Here is a 23512-nt window from a genome sequence, read left to right as displayed (position 1 = left end):
GTCAACAAACTGGGATGTTTTCGAACAACAAGATTTGGAGCAGCACATAACAGCTGTCCTGGGATACATCAAATTCTGCACGAGCAATGTCACTGTGGATAAGTGCATCCATGTTTATCCAAACAAGAAGCCCTGGATGACAAAAGAAGTGCAGTGCCTGCTCAGGGAGAGGAACACCGCCTTCAGGTCTGGTGAGGTGAAATGTAAAAAGGGTTGTGTATCTTATCACGTCTTTTTTTTAGGTTACAATATACAGTAGTAGGCTCGAGCTCTATTGATTTCAATATGAATACTGTTAGGTTTCCGAAGAATCAGATCGGTTTCTGGACCAGAGGTGCAGACAAACAGCAGGAGACCGGGAGCCGCTTACAAAAACCAAACGGTTTATTCCAAAACAAGAAAAATACCAGAACACAAAATCAGCCCAATAAAATAAAAGATCACTACGCCGTGGCGAGCGGGTAGGAAACAATAACCATAGACTAAGTAATAACTAAACTCTGACTGTCGCTACCAAAACCCTCGGAATAACAATAACACAAAATCAGCCCTAAGAAACACAAAAATCACTACATCGAGGCGAGCGGGTAGGAACAATAACCATAGACTAAGAAATATCCAGCGAAGACAAAACTAGAACCAGAACACTAAACTAACGATACCAAGAAAAACAAGGCAACAAGAATCTAGGCTACGTGATACAAGAATGCAATGGATTGAGATCGAGAACGAGGAAAAGCTGTAAAGTTGTGGCATGAAGCTCAGACAATCTGGCAGCGTGCCCATGCTGCCACGCTGCTTAAGACAATCAGGCAATCAGTGGAGATCAGCCTCCGGTGCGACGATGATAGGCAGCACTGCCAGGCCAAACCTCCACTGCAGGCAAGGAGAGAGAGAGAGCCATTAAGAAAAACAGTAACAACATAACCAGAAAACTAAAGTAAAAACACAGACGATAACAAATACGCCTAAAGTTACACTATTTCTATTATATATTGCGCCATGAGCCATAATTGCGGCCATTATTATTATTACTGTTGTTTGCCTTAACCCTAGCTCAGTCATAATGCCATACCACATCACCTCCTGCTGGATGTGTAATAAGCTGCATTAAGCGCAAGAAGATCTATTGAGAACGCCAAATCCATATTTCCAGTTATTTTGGTGAAAGTAATGCAAAAGTAGTGTAATACCTTACAATTCAAAGACAGAAATATTATAATGTAACAAATTACTTCAATATAACAAATAATGCATTATGTTTTTGAAGTAACTCGCCCAACACTGACTCCAGGGAGTCATATCTGATTTTAAACTCTTCACCTAAACCCCTGAGTCAATTTACATTGTCCCTGTCACCATCAGCATTGAACAGTGTGTGTCTTGTGGCACCCACCATCAAGCAATAGTGTCAAATGTCTCATGGCCACCATGAATTCATTTTTATTTTGTAAACCACATTCAATCTCGTTTTTATTCGTCAACAATACTGCATTATTTTTTTAGTTATTGTCACATGACCAGCATTTACGTTGCGTCTCATTTTCGTCACGTGATAAAGGTTCGTTGACGATAATATTTAGCCATAATTTTCATTGACGAAAGCAACACTACTCGGTTATCAAGCTACTGCAGTTTTATTTACACAAAAGTGGAGCAAAAACTCTGCCATTCTCAAGGAGATGGTTTGCATGGCGGCATGACTCACTGTTAAAAATATCAAGACTATTGCCAGCCACCCAAATGCAACTGGCTACCAGTGAGTGATCTGCAGTATACTCTATACACACACACACACACAAATATATATATATATATATACAGGGGTGCACATAACTTTTTTGGTCTGGTACTCAGAGGAGCACCTGGAGATGTAACTTGGTGCTGATTGAGCACGCGAGTCGCGAACCCGCCCCGCAGGATCGATAAAAAAAGGGATACACTGTCAAATAAATTTTCACAAAAACAACATTTATTCATAATTAAGGTGCTTTAACAAATGATGGTGTATGTTAGTCTGTAGAATCAGTAGTGTAAATGAGTGGATGGATGTGTATAGTGTGGTGTAAGGTTGTTGGATGTAAAACAAAAGAAAAAAAAAAATCATTTCAACTGGCACCTTTTTAAGCACTTTTCTGTAAACTCTGAAATCAACACTGTAAAAACTTAAATCAACTGGCTGCTCTACAGCACTTCTCATGCTTGTCAAATGGTGGATGATTGAAATTCTTTGTCCCTATATAAAAGGCGCTGCTTTTATCAGCCATATTGGGATGTTCGCGGCATATTTTGCACCACATCATGGTGTGTTCATCATTGGTTTGGAGCCAACCGACCTGCTGCAGCCACTTTTCCGAGAACACTCTCTTGTTGTGCGGCTCGGGTGGCGGTTCAGTCTGATGTCTTTTTGGAGGTGGTGGTGGAACACCAAAATAGTTACTTAGCGGGGCTTGCTTCTTGGACATTTTGAAGAGTTGCAGACAGCAGCGAACATGTCGGGATTTTCCGGAAAGAAATACCTCTTGCAGCCGCTCCAGCTGTTGGTGCGCATGTGCGTTTCAATGCGTTTGATGTGCCGCGCATCATGCATTTTGGCGGCGCATGCACACCTGCGCACCAGTTATGTGCACCCCTGTGTATATATATATATATATTAGTGCTGTCAAAAATATTGCGTTATTAAGGCGTTAATGCAAATCAATTTCAACGGCGTCATTTTTTTTATCGCGCGATTAATGTTCTTTGTGGCCTAGTGAACTTGTAGTTTTTTATAAGCTGTGGCCACTGCTAGTAACATTACAAAAACTACAGGATCCGATTGCAAACCAGAAACAAAATAATAGGCACGCCACATGCATGTTTTGGGCTCGCCTGCTTGCTAGCTGTGAAAGTGTAGGCGGATGTCAAGCGTGAAATGCAGAAATGGATGCGAACAAGATTCTGAATAGAAAGTTTAGTTTCAAAAAGTTGCCAGATGGGTCGACTGACAAGACCAAAGTTTGGACAGAGGCATATGGATAGCGCAACTAATAACAAGGTTACTGCTGCCATAGCCAAGTAATGTTCATTCTTTCTGGAGAGAAATAAGAGGCTGGGTTGATAAGCCTCTGGTGAATAAACAGAAGAGCATCATAGTCTGACTGCTTGTATGTTCAAAGGAAACTTAAGAAAGGAAATTTTAAGCCATGGTTTAACTGCACTATAGCCTGAGTCCTAGTTTACAATGATGTGCACTTTGTAACTTTATCTTGTATCACCCTGTTTTGATCCCTTGGAAAGGGTTGTTCAAGGGGCTTTTTTGTAACCAAGCATTTAATTTTTTTGTCATCTGTTTATTGACAGTGTTAAATTGTGTGAGATTTGATTCATTCAAATGTGAATGACTGCTGGGGAATGGGAATGTTAGTGTAAAATATAACACTACACATTGTTTTCAATAAAAAAAACATTTGCACAAAGCAAGCCTATCCACTTTTCCATGTTGATAACAGTATTAACATGATAATATACATACATACATACATACATACATACATACATACATACATACATACATACATACATACATACATACATACATACATACGTCGTGACACTGTTAATAACAATTCACGACAACATCACAATTTGTGGGTCATGTGAAAAGTAATGGAAATGCGTGCCTGTCCTGCACAAAGCGGGACATCTGGTCACAGACAGGTCCAGTCGTTTTCTTGGAAAAGTGCCAGCGTGACATCCGACGGGTTTTCCTAGATTCCATCACAAATACTAAAAATAAACAATAGAGAATAAGACTTCACAGTGTAAATGTAAAAGTAGCACCAAAAACTTTAAATTTGAGGATTGTAATGACAGTCAGGCATAGCAGCAGAAGTTTTCTGTTTGACAGAAGTGTGCAAGTGGCATGGTAGTGCAAAGACAGTCATTATGTGGGTTAGAGGGTTCAGAGTCCAGACCGTCCAGAGTGGGGGCAGTTGTTAGCTTCCTGACAGCCTGTTGGATGGAGCTGAGGATAGGGAAGGGAGAGAGTTTAACATCCTAACAGCTTGATGGATAAACCCGTTGGTGAGGGCAGGAGGCTGAACAGATTGTGTACGGGGTGGCTTGCATCGCTCACAATTGTGGTTGCTTTGCAGGTGAGGCAGGTGGTGTGTATGTCTCGCAGGGAGGGGAGTGGGGCTCCAATGATTCTTCCAGCTGTGTTCACTATGCGCAGCAGGCCTTTCCTGTTGTAGTCAGTGCAGTTCCCATCCTACACAGTGATGCAGCTGGAAAGGATGCTCTCAATGGTACCTCGGTAGAATGTGCTCATGATGAGTGATGGAGCACCAGCCCACTTGAGTTTGCGCAGGAAGTAGAGGTGCCACTGGGCTTTCTTCACCAGTGATGTGGTGTTGGTGGTCCAGGAGAGGTCCTCACTGATGTGCACCCCCAGGAATTTGGTGCTGCTCACTCTCTCCACAGCAGCACCATCAATGGTCAGTGGTGGGTATTGGGTGTGGCCTCTCTGGAAGATAACAACAATCTCCTTGGTCTTGCTGACATTCAGCAGGAGGTTGTTGTTTCTGCACCACATGGTCAGAAGGTTCACCTCCTTCCTGTAGTGGGTCTCGTCGCCCTTGGTGACTGGATCGTTTGGCTTGGTATGCAAACTGGTAGGGGTCCAGGGTGGCTAGAGGATGAATTTTATGTGTGACATGACTAGCTGTTCGAAGCACTTCATGATGTTTGGTGTCAGTGCCACAGGGTGGTAGTCATTGAAGCAGGATGGAGCAGCTTTCTTCAGTACAGGTATGATGATGGCAGCCTTGAAACATGATGGAACAGCGGCTTGCCTCAGGGAAGTGTTAAAGATGTCTGTGAAGACATCTGTAAGCTCCTCTGCACAGTCTTTCAGCACACGACCAGGGATGTTGTCTGGGCCTGTTGCCTTGAGGGTGTTGATAGTCGAGAGTGTCCTCTTCACACTGGCAGCAGACAGACACAGAGTCTGATCATGAGAGGCTATCCTGTGTGTGTAATCCTCTTTTGCTTTCCTGATGCCATGGGACAGGTTGGCTCAGGTTGGCTCAGGCCAGATTCATCCCTAGCTCTAAAGGTCTTGTCTCTGGCCCTCCGCAGCCTGTGGACATCCCCTGTCAGCCATGGCTTCCGGTTAGCCCGAGTGATAATGCTTTTTGTGTGGGTCACATCATTGATGTACTTGGTGATGATATCACGGTGTCTGTGTACTCGTCAATGTCTGTATGGTTTTGTTGTAAGTGGCTGCCTGCTTAAACATTTCCCAGTCTGTTGTATCAAAGCAGTCTTGAAGAGCAGAGGAGGCCCCCACTGGCCACACTCTTACCTGCTTCTGAACCGGTTTGGTGACTTTCACTCTCGGTCTGTATGCTGGCATTAGTACAGTGATGTGGTCAGAGAGTCTGATGTGGGGGAGGGGGTAGCTTTGTATGCTCCTTTGTTAGTAGTGTAGACCAGGTCTAAAATGTTATCCCCCCTTGTTGGGAAATCAATATGCTGGTGAAGTTTTGAGAGGACAGTGTTGAGATCAGCATGATTAAAATCTCCGGCAAGGATGATGAAACCGTCTGGGTGTGCTGTCTGTTGTTCACTCATGGCTTGTTACAGTTCATTAAGTGCCGTACTCCTATCACTGCTGTTGTTGGTGGGAGGACTGTAAACCGCTACCGAATAGCAAAATTGAAGTAAACTCCCTGGGCAGATAGAAAGGACGGCACCTTATGATCATAAACTCCGCCAGTGGTGAACAGTGTTTGCATACCACAACAACATCCCGGCACCACGCATCACGGATGTAAACACAGACTCATCTGCCACGAGTCTTTCCTCTGTTTACAAGGGCCTTGTCCGCTCGATAGCGTGCTAGCTGTTGTAGTTGCACAGGAATGAGTCAGGAATGTTGTCATTTAGTCATGTTTCAGTGAAGACAAGCACACAGCAGTTACTCACGGTCCGATTCGCTGACCTCAGCAGTCGTATGTGATCCATTTCATTGTCCAGTGATCATACATTAGCCAGGAGGATGGATGGTTTGGCTGGGCGAGTTGGACTAACCGCTTGCCTAGCCCAAATACCTCCGCGCTTGCCCCTCTTCTGCTTCCTTGCGCATTGCTTCCGATGCCTCCTTTTTGGGGGAGGAGTAGCAGGTGAGTCCGGTGTGATTGCAGGCCGACAGAGTAATCCGAGCTCCCTTAGCATCTCTGTGGCATAGTCTCAAACGTTGCAAATCTTGCTTTTGCGGATGTCTAGCAGAGCTTGTCAACTGTGTTCCGACATAGGCAGACAAGGCAAAGACGAAAAACTTTCGGACAAACAACTTGAAGTTGTTTGTGTGTGTATGTACTTGGTCAGCACACTCTCCAGTCATTTACACTGAACAAAAATGCATCATTAATTTCAATTTTAATTAATTCCATTAATTTCAATTATTGTAGATAAATGATGATTTTAGATGATGTTGCAGTCATCAAATAGACAGTTTCCCATGGACTATATATAAAATACACATCCAATATAAATATAAATACACATCAAAGAGTAACATGATGTTCCTTTATTGAATAAGGATAAATTAAAGCATCAGTTCTTTCCAAACTGAAGTCACACAGTGACTCTACAAGATAGAAAGCACAGAATCAAAGCATATTATACAACACAAGAATAAATACACAACCAACGGTCTGTATATAATACACCCCACATGTCTGAAATGAATGCAGGACAAATCCATACACAACAAATAAACAGACAAATGAATGGATGCAGTAGCCTGCAAGCTTGTGTACAGCACAAACATAAGAGGCCAAATCAATCTAACTTGATAAGATAAGATAAGATCAACTTTATTTATCCCAAAGAGAAATTATGTAAGGGATAATGGTGTGTGGCATAGTATAACAAGGAATTATACAGTCTGATGGAGTTACATTTACACAATTTCACTTACAATTTCAACTGATTCATAATCAGAGTACAACTACTTTTTCGGAGATGTTAATAGACTATTTGGATTGTAATTGTGATGGTTTCAGCGGAGCAGTGAGTGGGTATTTGTGCTCTACTTACGCATTCAGGCAGTCCACAGTATTTTGCCACGCTTTCTCTCGTTGTTTTATAACTGTGGCGGTGTGTTGCCTTTCGTTTTAATTTGGTCCTTCACCCCCACGTAAGCCTCCTTTGCCGAAATAATCCATTCCACCTCACAGGTGTGGCATATCAAGATACTGATTTGACAGCATGAATATTGCACAGGTGTGCCTTCGGCTGGCCACAATAAAAGGCCACTCTGAAATGTGCAGTTTTGCTTTACTGGGGGGTCTGAGGGGATCAGAAAACCAGTCAGTATCTGGTGTGACCACCATTTGCCTCACGCAGTGCAACAAATCTTCTTCGCATACAGTTGATCAGGTTGTTGATTGTGGCCTGTGGAATGTTGGTCCACTCCTTCAATGGCTGTGCAAAGTTGCTGGATATTGGCAGGAACTGGAACACGCTGTCGTGTACGCCGATCCAGAGCATTCCAAACACGCTCAATGGGTGACATGTCCAGTGAGTATGCTGGCCATGCAAGAACTGGGATGTTTTCATCTTCCAAGAATTGTGTACAGATCCTTGCAACATGGGGCTGTACATTATCATGCCGCAACATGAGGTGATGGTCGTGGATGAATTGCACAACAGTGGGCTTCAGGATCTCATCATGGTATCTCTGTGCATTCAAAATGCCATCATTAAAATGCACCTGTGTTCGTTGGCCATAACATACGCCTGCCCATACCATAACCCCACCACCACCATGGGCCACTCGATCCACAACGTTGACATCAGCAATCCACTCACTTACATGACGGCACACACGCTGTCTGCCATCTGCCACACACAAACACCCGGCACAGAGCTCAAATCCAGGGAAGTGGGTCAAATGGTTCATGTCTTGCAATGGATTGGCCAGCAGGGGCCTTAAACACAAACACATACAGTGCATTCGGAAAGTATTCAGACTCCTTAGTTTTCCACACATTTTGTTATGTTACAGCCTTTTTCCAGAATGGATTTAATTAATTTTTTTGTCTCATCAATGCACACACAATACCCCATAATGACAAAGTGAAAAAGTTTTTTTAGAATTTTTTGCACATTTGTTAAAAATAAAAAACTGAAATATCTCATTTACATAAATATTCACACCCTTTGCTATGAAACTCAAAATTGAGCTCAGGTGCATCCTGTTTTCACTGATCATAGAGATGTTTCTACAACTTGATTGGAGTCCACCTGTAGTAAATTCAGTTGATTGGACATGATTTGGAAAGGTACACACCTGTCTATATAAGGTTGACAGTGCATGTCAGAGCAGAAACCAAGCCATGAAGTCAAAGGCATTGTCTGTAGACCTCTGAGACAGGATTGTATTGAGGCACAGATCTGAGGAAAGGTACAAAATTTTTTTCCTACATTGAAGGTCCTAAAGAGCACAGTGGTCTCCATCATTCGTAAATGGAAAATGTTTGGGACACCAGGACTCTTCCTAGAGCTGGCCACCTGGCCAAACACATGGCCACATTGTCGACATGGTCGAGTGGCCAGACAGAAGCCTGGCCACTCAGCCTCAGTAAAAGGCACATGACAGCCTGCTTGGAGTTTGCCAAAAGGCACCTAAAGGACTCTCAGACCATGAGAAACAAGATTCCCTGGACTGATTGAACCAAGTTTGAACTCTTTGGCCTGAATGCTAAGCATCACCTCTGGAAGAAACCAGGCACCTCTCATCACCTGGCTAATACCATTCCTTCAGTGAAGCATGGTGGTGGCAGCATCATGCTGTGGGGATGCTTTTCATCAGCAGGAACTGGGAGACTAGTCAGGATCAAGGGAAAAATGAATGGAGCAAAGTACAGAGAGATCCTTGATGAAAACCTGCTCCAGAGTGCTCAGGACCTCAGACTGGGGTGAAGGTTTACATTCCAACAGGACAATGACCCTAAGCACGCAGCCAAGACAACGAAGGAGTGGCTTCGGGACAAGTCTGTGAATGTCCTTGAGTGGCCCAGCCAGAGCCCAGACTTGAACCCAATTGACCCAATCTTCTTTGTAGATAAAAGAGCTTGGTCTGTACCAGCTCTATATGGAAAGTGTCCTGAGACAACTTCTGTTGTGATTTGGCGCTATACAAATAAAATTGAAAATTGAAATTGAACATCTCTGGAAAGACCTGAAAATAGCTGTCCAGCGACGCTCCCCATCTAACCTGACAGAGCTTGAGAGGATCTGCTGAGAAGAATGGGAGAAATACCCTAAATACAGATGTGCCAAGCTTGCAGCGTCATATCCAAGAAGACTTGAGGCTGTAATTGCTGCCAAGGGTGCCTCAACAAAGTACTGAGTAAAGGGTGTCAATACTTATGTACATGCAATACTTCAGTTTTCAGTTTTAATAAATTTGCAAAAATTTCTGACACTTTGTCATTATGGGGTCTTGTAAAACATCCATCCATCCATTATCTATACCGCCTATCCCTTTCGGGGTTGCGGGGGGCTGGAGCCTATCCCAGCTACAATGGGCGAGAGGCGGGGTACACCCTGAACCGGTCGCCGGCCGATTGCAGGGCCACATGTAAGGACAAACAAACATTCACACTCACACTCACACCTAGGGACAATTTAGAGTCATCAATTAACCTAATGAGCATGTTTTTGGTCTGTGGGAGGAAGCCGGAGTACCCGGAGAGAACCCACGCATGCAAGGGAAGAACATGCAAACTTCACACAGAAAGGCCCTGCCTGACCCGGGGATCGAACCGGCAACCTTCTTGCTGTGAGGCATGCGCACTACCTGCTGCTCCACCGTGCAGCCTCAAAATAAACAATGACCAAAAATCACCGTCAGGGAAAAATGCAGCACAGGCAGGCAAAAACCAAAAATCACCGCTGGGGGGGAAAAACAGAGAACAACAATTCACTGTACTGAAGACTAGCACAAACTCAAGTGAGCAAACTTGAGTTGTGTTTGCTCAGGAGAAGACTGAAGGCACAGGAGAAGGCACAGGAGAAGACTGCAGGGAGGATTAGAGTCAGTTGTGTGTAGAGGCCACTCGCTTCAGAGGAGCTTGGCCCCGCCCCACTACACTCCAGCCCTGCAGAGATACAGAGACAGGACCAGAGCAGACAGACAGACAGACAGACAGACAGACAGACAGACAGACAGACAGACAGATTTTTTTCTTTGACTCAGGAAACCAAAATGAAAAAGAATGCTGAATAAATATATACATAATATAAATACTCTCTCATTTCATCCATTTTTGATGACAGTCAGACTTTTGATACTCGCTCGCTCTCTCTCTCTCTGAGCATCTGAGGGAATACCTCATTGGCAAAAGGGAATATTTAGCTTACATATACTGTATATTGCACATGTGAATTTGGCACAGCCTGGCTATGTCAGTAGGAGAGACCACCATTAAAGGTAATGAAGTTAAGCACCCTTGGTGTTGCCTTGTCAACAAATGAGACTGTGCTCATGCAGAAGTAATCTGCATATCTCTGTGACTGGCTTCAAGCTTCCAAAGGTCTCAGAACAACAGCTGCTGGGAGGAGAATGAGCAGGGACCTGCTGGAAAATGTGAATGAATTAAAGGATTGAGAGATTGAATGGAAGGATGAAAACAAGCTCAATGGGATGGTCTATGTTAAAATGTTCATACTGAAAAGCAAATCCCTGTTGTTTTTTCTCATCCAATCTTAAATCCAAGATTGACTTGAAGGTTATTTGTTTGTAAAACTGGTCAGATTTGTGTTCAGTTAATGAAGGCCAGGAACGATACTTCATCTGTTGCTGTGTTAATGAGGTTGGCATAGATATTAGATAGTGGTGCCTTTTTAGATACAGAATGGAAGCATATACCCTTGCTCCTCGTTGCACAACAATATTAAATATGTTTCTTGCTTCTGTCAGGGTATCCACAGGTCTTGAAAAGCACTAGGGATGGGAATTGATAAGAATTTAACGATTCCGATTGCATTATCGATTTTGCTTATCGATCCGATTCCTTATCAATTCTCTTAATGATTCTCATTGGGTGAGGAAATGAAAGAGTACAAATGGGTTTGTTTGCATTAACTGTCTTTTATATTTTCATCTCTGCACAGAAAATATAACATATACAGTATGCACAAATGATGTGTGACGTAATGTCAGCACAAATCTAAAAAGTAGGGGAGCTACTTCTCAGAGTAGGGAATGAATGAAGCAGAACCACACTGGTTAAAATAACAACATGCAACCCTGACAGAACTCACATTTCTGATTTTCATTTGAACAGATATGCCAGATAAAATGCAACGAATTAACCTACCGAAATTCAGGGGCATCTACAGTGGCAAAAACCTTTCACCACAAATCTTGTGCTGCTCTGTGACATTCCTTTATCCTCGTCTCGGTCATTTTACTCTTCCCTGCCTCAGTGAAAGGAGTGGATAGAGGTGCGTGAGACCTGCCCATGCCCACTTCAGCCTCTGAGCCAGCCTGACTCTGGCAGTCATCGTCATCTAAATTTGATGGAAGGACATGGAGATTATTCATATGGCGAAAGCAGTGTACACAGTGAAATGGCACTAACCTTAACACAACAGACATGGCTGTAAGAGTTCAACATTACCTTCGGCACTAATAACAGATGACGCCCTCGTGTTTGCTCTGCCGCTAGATTCACAAGCGTCGCTAAGTAGCGTATCAAACACGTGACATTCCTGCAAATGAATTGCATGCTGTGTGGACAAATGTTTTAGCATGCTGGAGGTATTTCCCCCCTTTGAAGAAATGGAAACTTTGCACGTGTTGCAAGTGGCCCTGGTGTCATCTTTTTGCGTGAAATATAGTCATACTTTGGAGCGTACGTTTCTACCTCGACGCCATATCGGCTACGTTCTAAACCAAAACAATACAGTGTGCGTGATGTTATCGCGCATGTGCAAGGCAGGCTGAATCGATAAGCAGAATCGTTAACCAGGCAGGCAAACGATTCCAAGGAATTGAGCTACTAGGAGCCGGTTCTCGATTCCCATCCCTAAAAAGCACTGAATTTAGTTTCCTCAAAAAAGGTATTCATTTGCTTTACAAAGGTCTTGATTATTTTCTTTATCTTGTCTTAATTATCTTTTTGCCTGCCATAGACAGTAACACCAGTTATATATACGTACATCATTTAAAAAAAAAAAAAAATAGAATAATTTTTGGCAAATCACTTTGTGGTAATTAATATTGTATGTCATATGTAATTCAGGGCTGTCAGGAAACATTTTGTTTTGTGGGCTACTGCCTTTTTTGTTTTGTTGGAGCCAGAAGTGACCATATTTGGACATGAAGGTGGAGCTGAGGAGGATGCACATTGCACACATTGAGAACCTGAGTACACACCATGTTACTGACTACCCTAAAGCACACCCATCTATTTTACTTTAAATGTGACCATACTGTAATTTGCTAAATGAATATCATGGTGTACTGATGACTTGAAAACAGCAATTGAGACCCTAAACTCATTTGAAAAATGTTTACACCAGATAAGTCAAGTGAGACTTAGCATCATTTTGCCACAAGTTTACTTAAAATCAGACTTCTTTTTGCAACCAATGGAGTTGCAGGTTTAAGGCATTACAACATTATTTTTCAGACTTTGAAGTTCTGTCCACATTTTGTACTTTCTATCTTTTGTGTACAAGGTTACAGGAAACAACAATCTAAACTAAAGGTGTAGTTTAGGCTACCACACCCCAAAATCTGTATTCTGTGTCAGCCCCAGGGGAATGGCATCTCAGAGACTCAACTCACAAGTCTGTCTGGATAGATATATGTAGGCTTAATAACCGTTTATTTTACAAAGCAAAAGGTAATTTGAATTCCAGGCTTCTTGGACAGAACATTTTACTCCAGTGTCATGATTACTATTGTGATGAAAAAAGACCAAAATGGAGAGCAACTGGCGTTCCAGAACAAGTTGGGTTCCTGTGATAGTTGAGGTGTGACTGGCCTGGGCTCTAACAATACAACAAAAGGTGTCATTCTGTTCTGTTGTCAGTGTAAGATGGTTTGTCTCAACACATAATTCATTGTCATATAAAAAGGTAGGCACGTAAATCAAGAAACAAAAACAATATAAAGAAAAATATAAAACTAATACTCTTGTCTTCTACATTTCCCCCCTTTGTCCTATATATGACATCAGTGTGGGAGCTGCTGTATTTGTGGATGTGGTCCACAGGATCCTGCATGCTGTCGTCATGCACGCCAGGTCCCCATAATATGTCCTCAGAGACTTCACCTCAGATGGGCTGAAAGTCAAATAAGATGCAAAGCATGGGCCTGCATGGATCCTCACCTGTTCTGTTCTCAGCATATCCTCCTGACTACCAGTAGTTCAAATTTGTCCTCTGTGAAGGACATTTGTAAACCTGAATATCTCCCACCCACTGCATACTACTGAATTCACTCCTTTTGCTACAGAGAACATTTAGGGCTTTTCAGTGATACGAAATGTGAAGGCATGGGGCTTTGGTACCTTTCTCTTTCCCACTGAGGAAAATGGCATCCATCAATGCAAGCACATTTTATGGGAAGACGAGAAAGAATGAGAGAATTGAAGGCAAGTTATTAACAATTTGCATTGCTGGGAATACATAGCCGAGGCCACACACTCCAGTCCAACCCTTAGGAAGGTATTCATGTGTTTTTAGTCCACATATCCACTACATTCTTTTTTACATTCTCACCAATTTAATATAAATTAACTTTTGTGGAAGCACAATGGCTGAGGCTTCAGGTTATTTCTTTGACCATGACACTGGACACTGATGAGGAGGGGAGAAGGGAGGAAAATGAGATTGAAGTTGCCTTTGAAGAAGAGGTGTCAGACGATGAGGATGACACAGAATATTATCCAGATGAAGAGACCACTGATGGGGAACAATCCAGTGTGAAGAGGATGCTCCTGCTGTGGTTACATTCCAGTCAAAGAATGGGAGTTTGTCCTGGTGTTCATCCCCACCTGAGAGAAGTCAGCTGTCAGCAGAAAATGTCATCAAGAAGACTCAATGGTCAAGGTATACCATATCCTGGGTGGATGACATAAAGTCCTGCTTAGAACTGTTCCTGACAGAGGGAATCCAAACAACAGTCATGAACATGACCAACTTGGAGGAGAGAGGGATGTACAAAGACGCCTGGGAGGAGGTAGACCGAATTGACATTCAACCCTACGTGGGTATCTCGATTCTGTCCGGTGTCTACAGATCCAACAATGAATCCACCGTCAGCCTACACTGCATGAAAAACCACATTTTCGACCCGTAAATCCCCGCGAAGTTCGTTGATTTTCGGCGATTTACGGCAAGTTTATGGGGAACTTCGCCGGCTCCGAAAATCGTCGGAATGAACCATCTGTCGGCGGGGGGCGTGGTCAATCGCGCCTTCGAAGGTGCGAATAGCTCTAATTAGCACATGAATGCTACCAACGTTGATCCACTCAGGCTGGCCTGCTGACTTCACAAACAACCATTGGATGATTCCACAGGCATTTTAAAAGGAAACCATCATGTGACGTGGATAGCAACTCCAATCACATGAGTGAGCAATCATGTGATTGGATGACAACTCTGCTGCTATTGGTCATCTGTGCGCCACAAATAATAATAATAATAATAATAATAATAAATACATATTAAATTCATATATTATATAAAAAATAATATATTAAAAATAGTTATTATATTGTTATATTTATGTATATACAAAATATAAATGACATATATTTTATTTGATTGATGATTCATTGATTTATTTGGCGATCCACCTTCTACACTACCACATGGTAGAACACAAAGAACACAGTTGACAGAAACATTTTGAAAAAAGTCTTTAATGGAATCGTGACACACACATTAACAAGGATCAACCAAGGAAATTCAGTGACTACTGGGGAAAAAAGCAAGGAAATGTGCAGAGGGGTTCACTGATAAGAGTCTCTGGGTTGGACCATGCCGCTCGTCCATGGTGCATGAAAAAGAGTCTAAGGCCTTTGGAAATGCTTCTTTGCTGCCTCTGGGTCATACTGAGTTGGCGCCTGTCGCTTTGAAGGGGACTCGACGCGAAGCCTCTTGCGGTGTGTCGCCACATACTTTGGGTCGCTCTCCAGCCGCTCTTGCAGTGTCTGGCAGAGTTTGGAGAGCTAGGACACTCCTTCTTGCTTCCAGCAGCTGTAAATACAGGTATTAATATAATATTAGTACTGCTAAGAAACAATAACACATGATAACATATGTGAGCATGTTTGTCAAAAACAATGCAGATAATAAATTAAATTCAGTCCATTTTTACATTGTTGTGAAAATAAAGCGGCATTCATGGGACTCTTACCTGCTTCCTTCTCTGTCTGCTGCGAGCTGAAATCTTCACAGTTGCTGCCTGAACTGAAAGAGCTGCCTGGGCATACCTGAAGGTCCTCCACACCATCTCATAATATGTCTTACAGGCCATGGAAGAAAATATATATTGGTTTGAAATAATTAAGACAGGCTTCAGTAAAAACAACAACAAGAAACAACAGAAAGAGTTTAAAAGACTGCTGCCCACACCATCCATGTCTCGACTCCCAGTTAAAGTCGCCATCAAATATGACGTCACCGTTTCGTTGTGGGGCGAGTTTAGTCTGTAAAACACAAAAAGTACAGGTCACGCAACGTTTACGTTTACTTATATTCTGCAGAATATTTCCTGTGTATTTTATTAACTTACCCCTGCTCAGGTTCATATCGCCTGTTGTTTCCGTCACTATTGTGCAGACGTCGCACCTTTTCCTTTAAAATACAAAATACATTGTAATGTTAAATGTAACGTGAACGATTACCAAACGTTCGGAACGTAGTGCAATAAGAATAATTAAGGTTTGGTGCCCTAAAAACTGCACAATGTGGTATTAAATGCTAACGTTACTTACGTAACTTACGCACCCGTCTCTTCGTCTCCACAGCTGCAGTTCGGTCGGGGCTGCTCCTCCAGAGCGAGCAGTCTGGCTTTTATCACGGTCATTCTCCTCGCCAAATGCGCGATCAGCTGCGTTAGCAGCCGAGACAATCCACTGAAGACGCTCAGCAGTTTCTTCTCTAAATTGTTTGGTCTTTCTGGATATGGTCGCTCCGCAGCCAGGCCGTCCACCCGTCGCAGAGGACTGGCTTCTGGGATGAACTGAAGACGATGTCCGGCCATTGTATGAACAGAGTTAAAGTTTAGCAGGACCCGTAATGTAACTGTTGTAATCCAAGCTCGATTCGCGTTCACAGCAACGCCGAGGTCGTTTTCTGCCGACGTCATTGCGTCAGAGGAGGCGTCCAATCATATGCGAGGTCGCGCTCTCGGAATTTCTCGCGAGACCATTTTTGTTGCATAAATGAAAAATATGCTGTGATTTTGTTAGGTACTTTGATTTTCTAAATTGATTTTCTAAAGTGACATCATCGAAAATAAAAAAAAGAAAAGTTGCTTTGGTGTATTCCCTTTTTATTCCAACTTAAAGAATCATCAGTGGACTGACCCTGCTGGAATTTTGCAAGCTAATCACACAAGCATTGTTCATCTGGTGTTGTGGTGGCAAAATGCGAAAAATTGTGACCAGTGTCCAAGAACTGTAGATGCTTTAATTTTCACAATTTTGATTTCGCAATTTAAGTGGAAAATTAAAGACTTTTGAGAGTCAGGATGTAACCTATAAAATTATTTAAACACACTTTTAAATCCTCATGGAAAAAAAAAAATCTTTGTATTCTGTAGGCACAGAACACACACACACACACACACACACACACACACACACACAAACAAACACAAAATCCCAATTTGCATTTGTATAGCTTTGCAGCATTTACATTTGCATTTTAACACCTCATGGTCACAGTGGCTGAGGGAGAACTTCCACGGCAATTTACAGTGACGGAAATTGACGGAAATGTGACTTTTCATGCAGTGCTATTGCATAAATATTCTGTAAGTAAGTAGCAATTTTTTGAGCCACAGTGCCCCTGAAGACTTTTCACTGTCCCGGGTGTATTTCAATGACCAGGACACAAGAGAGTGAGAGATGTTCAAACATCAAAAGCAAGAGCCACCAGGAAGAGAAAGAGGTGCAAACTGTGTGCACCAAGAGATGCTAGAACTAGCCTTGTGTGCCACAAATGTAGAGCATCTATTTGCTAGGCACATGCCAAAATCACAACACACTTTCCAACATGTGCATGAAAACACGTGACATGATAGATTGTGAAATTTTTTTTACTAATGATCTTTTTTTGCTTTTCATTATTTCAAAAGGACCAAGAGAAACCGAGATTAAGATTTGCTTTTTTGCTTGGGCTGGATTTTGTTCATATGCTGTTGCTGATTTGCAGCATCATCATCCAGATGAGTCATCATCATGATTTTTCAGGAATGAGAACCTTATTCTGTGCTATACATTTTTAATTTTCTTTTCAGGTAACAGTAAGAGCTAAGCTATAGAAAGCCAAGGTAGGCAGGGTTGTCTGAAATGCAGTGGTGTAGAGCTGGAAAAGCAGGGTTCAACTGCCTAAATTGGTGGGGAAAACAGCATAGAGTGTTTTAGAGTGTAGAGATGTTTTTTGACATGTAGCATGTTATCAAATTTAAGCAAAATAAGGAAGGTGCTTGCCAGTTTTAAAAATGTAAAATCTGTCAGGATTGTCTATGCTGTGCCAGAGAGAACCTAGACCTCATAGATAATAATGGAGTAGAGGGAAAAAAGATTTTGCTATCTTTAAAAATGTATAATGAAATGCTGCTAGCAGTTCCATGGTTGAAGACAGTTGAAGACCGGATTTTTGTTTCGTTGTCTTCTTAGTTACTACACTAAAGACTCATACAGATCATTTGGGGCATTAGCATAATGGGGCTGAAACAGGAGAGGATAGCGTGGACCTCTCACATCTTCTAGTGAAGGCCACAGCTGGCAGGTGAAAAGAAACGACTGCTCACAATGTGTTGCGGGACATTATGGAAGTCTTCATTAGGGCACGTGAACTCTGTTCTCAATACTTGCACACTTTGTTTCACTGCTGCTGTCACTTGAGCCTTGTCAGCTCAGCATTTACACGATAAATATACTTGTTGTTTACCATTAAAGACAGTGTCAAACATGTGATGAAATTATTAACATAGAATAATTTAAACCAATTAATAAGAATTTTTGGCAAATCACTTAGTGGCAATTAAAATGTATTTAGAAGTAACCTGTTCATCAGGTACTTTAGAAATCACAACACATTGTTCTCCACCACATAATAGCCCATCGAATTATTGTAATAATTCATCATACTGTCCATATACATCTGTGATTCTTGTACACTAGTCTTTGGTAAAAAACAAACAAACAAACAAAAACCTCTATATATATATTTATCCTGCATATGTGATTCAGTTGTAGAAAAATTAGGGCTGATCATATCTATAATTGAACTATGTGCTCCTTTTGTCACGTATGCTAATTTCCCTTTCTCTCTCTCTCTTTTCTGTGTTTGTTTTCAGATCTGAAGAGGGAGGCCAGCATCTGCCACATGTTGAAGCACCCTCACATTGTGGAGCTGCTGGAGACATACAGCTCAGATGGGATGCTTTACATGGTTTTTGAATTGTAAGTCTCTGGCTGGCAAGGATTCCATTTTACAGGAATGAACAGAAAAAGTCACATGACCTCACACCAACACAAATGAGGGTTAAAGAAAAAAATCATACCTGTAAGAGATGTGAGACTGAGGGCACAATGGGTTGCATCTAGAGGAGAGTGGGAAGATGAGGTGGCGTTGGGAAAGAGGACATACATTAGGACGATTGGAAAGAAAAGAGACAGAGAAAAGGATAATAGCATTAAGAGGGCAGTTGCAGCAATAGCAGGGCAGAGAGAAAGCAAACCTTGCAGTGGTTTTATATAATCAGCACTGTTATGAGAAAGCTTGTCAGCTGAGGATGAAGGTGGTGTAGGAAAAAAGGAAGAGAGGGAGATGGTGTGCAAGGGGTGAGTGCAGTGCTATGTATGCACTGAACAAAAATATAAATGCAACACTTTTGTTTTTGCTCCCATTTTTCATGAGCTGAACTCAAAAATCTAAAACATTTTCTATATACACAAAAGATCCATTTCTCTCAAATATTGTTCACAAATCTGTCTAAATCTGTGTTAGTGAGCACTTCTCCTTTGCCGAGATAATCCATTCCACCTCACAGGTGTGGCATATCAGGATGCTGATTAGAAAACATGATTATTGCACAGCTGTGCCTTAGGCTGGCCACAGTAAAAGGCCACTTTAAAATGTCCAGTTTTATCACACAGCACAATGCTACAGATGTCCCAAGTTTTGAGGGAGCGTGTAATTGTCATGCTGACTGCAGGAATGTCCACCAGTTGTTGCCCATGAAGTGAATGTTCATTTCTCTACCATAAGCCATCTCCAAAGGCGTTTCAGACAATTTGGCAGTACATCCAACCGGCCTCACAACGGGACCACAAGACCACCCCAGCCCAGGACCTCCACATCCAGCATGTTCACCTCCAAGATCATCTGAGGCCGAGATCCTGAGGCCCATTGTTGTGCCATTCATCCACGACCATCACCTCATGTTGCAGCATGATAATGCACAGCCCCACGTTGCAAGGATCTGTACGCAATTCCTGGAAGCTGAAAACATCCCAGTTATTGCATGGCCAACATACTCACTGGACATGTCACCCATTGAGCATGTTTGGGATGCTCTGGATCGGCGTATACAACAGCGTGTTCCAGTTCCTGCCAATATCAGGCAACTTCACACAGCCATTGAAGAGGAGTAGAACAACATTCCACAGGCCACAATCAACAACCTGATCACCCCACCCCCCACCCCACCCCACACACACACACACACACACACACACACACACACACACACACACACACACACACACTCTTTTCTGAGTGGCCTTTTATTGTGGCCAGCCTAAGGTACACCTGTGCAATTTTCATGCATCAACATCTATCTATCTATCTATCTATCTATCTATCTATCTATCTATCTATCTATCTATCTTGATAGATAAGATGCTGATGCATGAAAGTTGCACAGAACACATATATATATGTATATATATATATATATATATATATATATATATATATATATATATATATATATATATATATATATATATATATATATATATATATATATATTCAGCCGACTCAGTATCTTCATCTTTTCTCCTCTTCCAGAACTAATTCCTTTATCATTTAATTCCATTCTATTATCGCTGAACAGGCAAGTGCTCAGGTTTCGTACACAGTTCTATTGTATGACTTCATGCAGGGGAGAAAACTTTCAAGCAAATGCAAATAAGCTACATTTAAAGGGATTTTCATGGTTTTGGAACTCATTTGTGCTCAAACTCCTGTTTCATACATACTACTGTACACATGGAAATGCAGGTAGATTTGAGATGTTCTTTGAGTGGTGCAGTTTTAGGCATTAAACCTCACCATTACAACAGCCTCTCCTCTTGCAGGTAATATTTTGGATTTGCATGACTGTTGTGCAAATGTTCTTATCTCTCTCTCTCTCTCTCTCTCTCTCTCTCTCTCTCTCTCTCTCTCTGTCTCTCTCTCTCCATATCCTTTTGAAAGAACATGTTTACCCACACTTTAAAAACTTCAAGTTGTTTTGACGCATACATGTATACCACATTTATTGAAAGACTACCTGATTTTATTTGGTAATTTATAAAATCATTGTGATTCATTAAAGAAGAGGAATGTGCAAATATAAATTTTTCCCATATTTTCTGTGTGTAAATTATATTGAAAACAAATTTAAGGCCCACATTATCTGATCTAATTTAGTTTCGATAACACATGGATTTTGGTTCAAACAGCATTTATTCAGTGTGGGTTTTAAATGTCTGCTGTGTCAGATTTCTTTTCATTAGGAATTACTTGTGATAAAATGTGCTCCCTCTAGTGGAGAACTGTGGGACATCTTGCAGTTACTTACAGAGGAAAAATAAGATTTTTAAGTAATTATGTTCTTGGAAAATAAAAATTGCCCTCTCAGACTTATTTGAAAGTACATACAAAAGTATTAGCAGCTGTGGTGATACAGCTGTTTCTATCAACCCTCACAAATGAGACACAGTTACAGCTTCTCCTGTACTGACCTGTGTCTCCCATTTCACCTTTTTAAAGTTCGAATAAATGTGATCTTTCTTACCCTGCCCTGACTTTTATGCCACACTGATCCTATCTCTGTCTGTGGCTCTCATTCAATCTCTGTCTTTATTAGTATGGATGGAGCAGATCTGTGTTTTGAGATTGTGAAGAGGGCAGATGCTGGCTTTGTCTACAGTGAAGCAGTGGCCAGGTGAGGTTTTATACATTTGATTTTCTTCCTTACATTGCTCTCTCATGCTGTTTTAATTTTTGTGCTCTGTATTAATACTGTATTTGCAACTATTACTTAACTGTAAACAAATACTTTACTGTAATATAACTATAACTGTACAGTGTCTTTTCCTTAGTCACTACATGAGACAGATCCTTGAGGCACTACGCTATTGCCACGATAACAATGTCATCCACCGAGATGTTAAGGTATTTCTGACCCAATTAATTTCCTTGTTTTACTGCAACCTTACTTAATTGAAACTGCAAAGTGACTGTGGCTTCAAGAGAGTCATAGATATATGCAGTTGAGGCAGTTTTAATCAGGCATGATTATCGAAATAGACAATGTTACTGATTCAAAGTACGCATAACCACACACAGGCAGCTTCATCTAATTGTATAGCTGCTGCCTCACCATCACGTCCAGACCTACAATCCCAATCTCAATCAATCCAGTATCTTAAGAATTTTCCTTGGCAGGCTGCTCTTGTTTTCTGTCGGAGCAATTTAAAAGAATGCTTCTTGTTTGTCAAGTAACATCCACATGAATGGTTTCCCAGCAGAACGTGGCATTGTGTCAAGGTGATTAATGTTATTCAGTTTGCCTGTCAGTGGTTTCAGTGTTGTCACTGATCAGTGTATAATTTGACTTTTTTAAAAGCTCTCTGGGAAACTAATGATAAAAATATACCAACTGTCCAATTAAGTCAAATCTGTTGTTTGGCATTCGATGACATGCTTTTTTTGGATGATAGAATAATAATCAACATGAATATTCAGGGAAGGGAAGGGATTACGTAACCTACATTTTATTTGATGGGGGACAGTAAGGGACCTGGATAATGGATAGAAGCCACTGGCCCAAAAAAAGGTTGAGAACCACTGTACTAGATGGTGGAATCTTAAAAATATAATTTCAGAAACGTGTTGTACAACAGTTTTAATACTAATTAAAACCTTAGAAACACAGAAAAACAGCAACTGTAAAAATTATAGAAACTTCAGTTATAACACTTTGAAATTTGAAATTGCAGCAGGTACCACTGTCTTTGCTTGTAGTTCACAACATCATTGTTTCAACATCTGCAGATTTAAACTGGTGCTGCTACTTTGTTTTCCTGTTGGTGGCACCTGTTGGCATGTGTAGAACTGGTCTGAAAACTGCAAAGAGTCTGCAGCCTCTCAAACATGAATAAGTGAGCCTGTGAGTTTAGGATTAGAATTCCAGGTATAATGTGTTTTGCATCTAAACATTTCTCTACCAGATTATCACAGAAACTTAATCGCAGCTCGTCTTGTTCTCAAATTTAACATTATCACAGTTCCCAGACAAAGCAGCCAATGATGAATATCACCATTCATCATTTGCTGTTTTGATTTCTCTTCTATTCCTCTGTCCTCCTGTCTTCTGTGTGGGATCCAGAAACAATTCAGTTCCTAGTAGTGCGTATGGCTGAACATGCCCCAGTATTGCATTGATTGAAGGAGTCCTATTTTGTAAGTGCCAATAGAGAAAAAAAGTGAGAAATAGTTTACTTTCTATCAGCTCCCATGTCTTGGTGCTGAATTCAGGTTTCCTATATGCAACATAAGAAAACTAATCTGAGTATTCTGAATGACACCATGCCGTGTAGTTGATGGTAAGGGAACTCCAGATGTCAAATAAAAGATTTCCTCTTATTTCCACAGCAGTATCAATATACAATGCCTTTTTGAGTATCTCACCCTCATATTGCGTTTGTCTGTTGACATTTAATTATGTGTGTGCATGGGTGTGAAAGGATCAGTGCACTTGCTTGTGTCAATGCGTTGTGTGTTTGGACATCAGTGTTTGTGTCTGCTGCAGGTTGATATTGTCTCAGCCAGTTTTAACCAACTTTTATAATAAGTAAAGCCAGGTTCTGGAAAAAAAATTAAACTCAATTAAGGCTTTGTATTCAAATTAAATTCAGTCAGTAGGCTCTGTGATGTGTTAAATGGTTTTTTATGTGATATTCACAGATCTCCATTGCAGTACTTGCTTTTA

At 41.5% G+C, this 23512-nt stretch overlaps 1 protein-coding gene across 25 annotated transcripts in view; it reads left to right on the top strand.

Annotated features, from left to right (window-relative positions):
• The window catches only part of caska (calcium/calmodulin-dependent serine protein kinase a), a 239352-nt gene that overhangs the window by 103716 nt on the left and 112124 nt on the right, over nucleotides 1-23512 (top strand). For all 25 annotated transcript variants that reach the window (XM_070975881.1, XM_070975879.1, XM_070975882.1 and 22 more), the window contains 3 exons: nucleotides 18605-18710; nucleotides 21386-21463; nucleotides 21621-21693. In XM_070975881.1, coding sequence (XP_070831982.1) covers nucleotides 18634-18710; nucleotides 21386-21463; nucleotides 21621-21693 — 228 coding nt within the window. In that variant the 5' untranslated portion in view covers nucleotides 18605-18633. The remainder of the gene's footprint in view (nucleotides 1-18604; nucleotides 18711-21385; nucleotides 21464-21620; nucleotides 21694-23512) is intronic.

This window comes from Chaetodon trifascialis, chromosome 12 (genome assembly GCF_039877785.1).
Source record: "Chaetodon trifascialis isolate fChaTrf1 chromosome 12, fChaTrf1.hap1, whole genome shotgun sequence".
NCBI classification, from domain to species: Eukaryota; Metazoa; Chordata; class Actinopteri; order Chaetodontiformes; family Chaetodontidae; genus Chaetodon; species Chaetodon trifascialis.
Note: the sequence above shows the minus strand (reverse complement) of the source record. Positions and strands in the feature narration are given on the sequence as shown.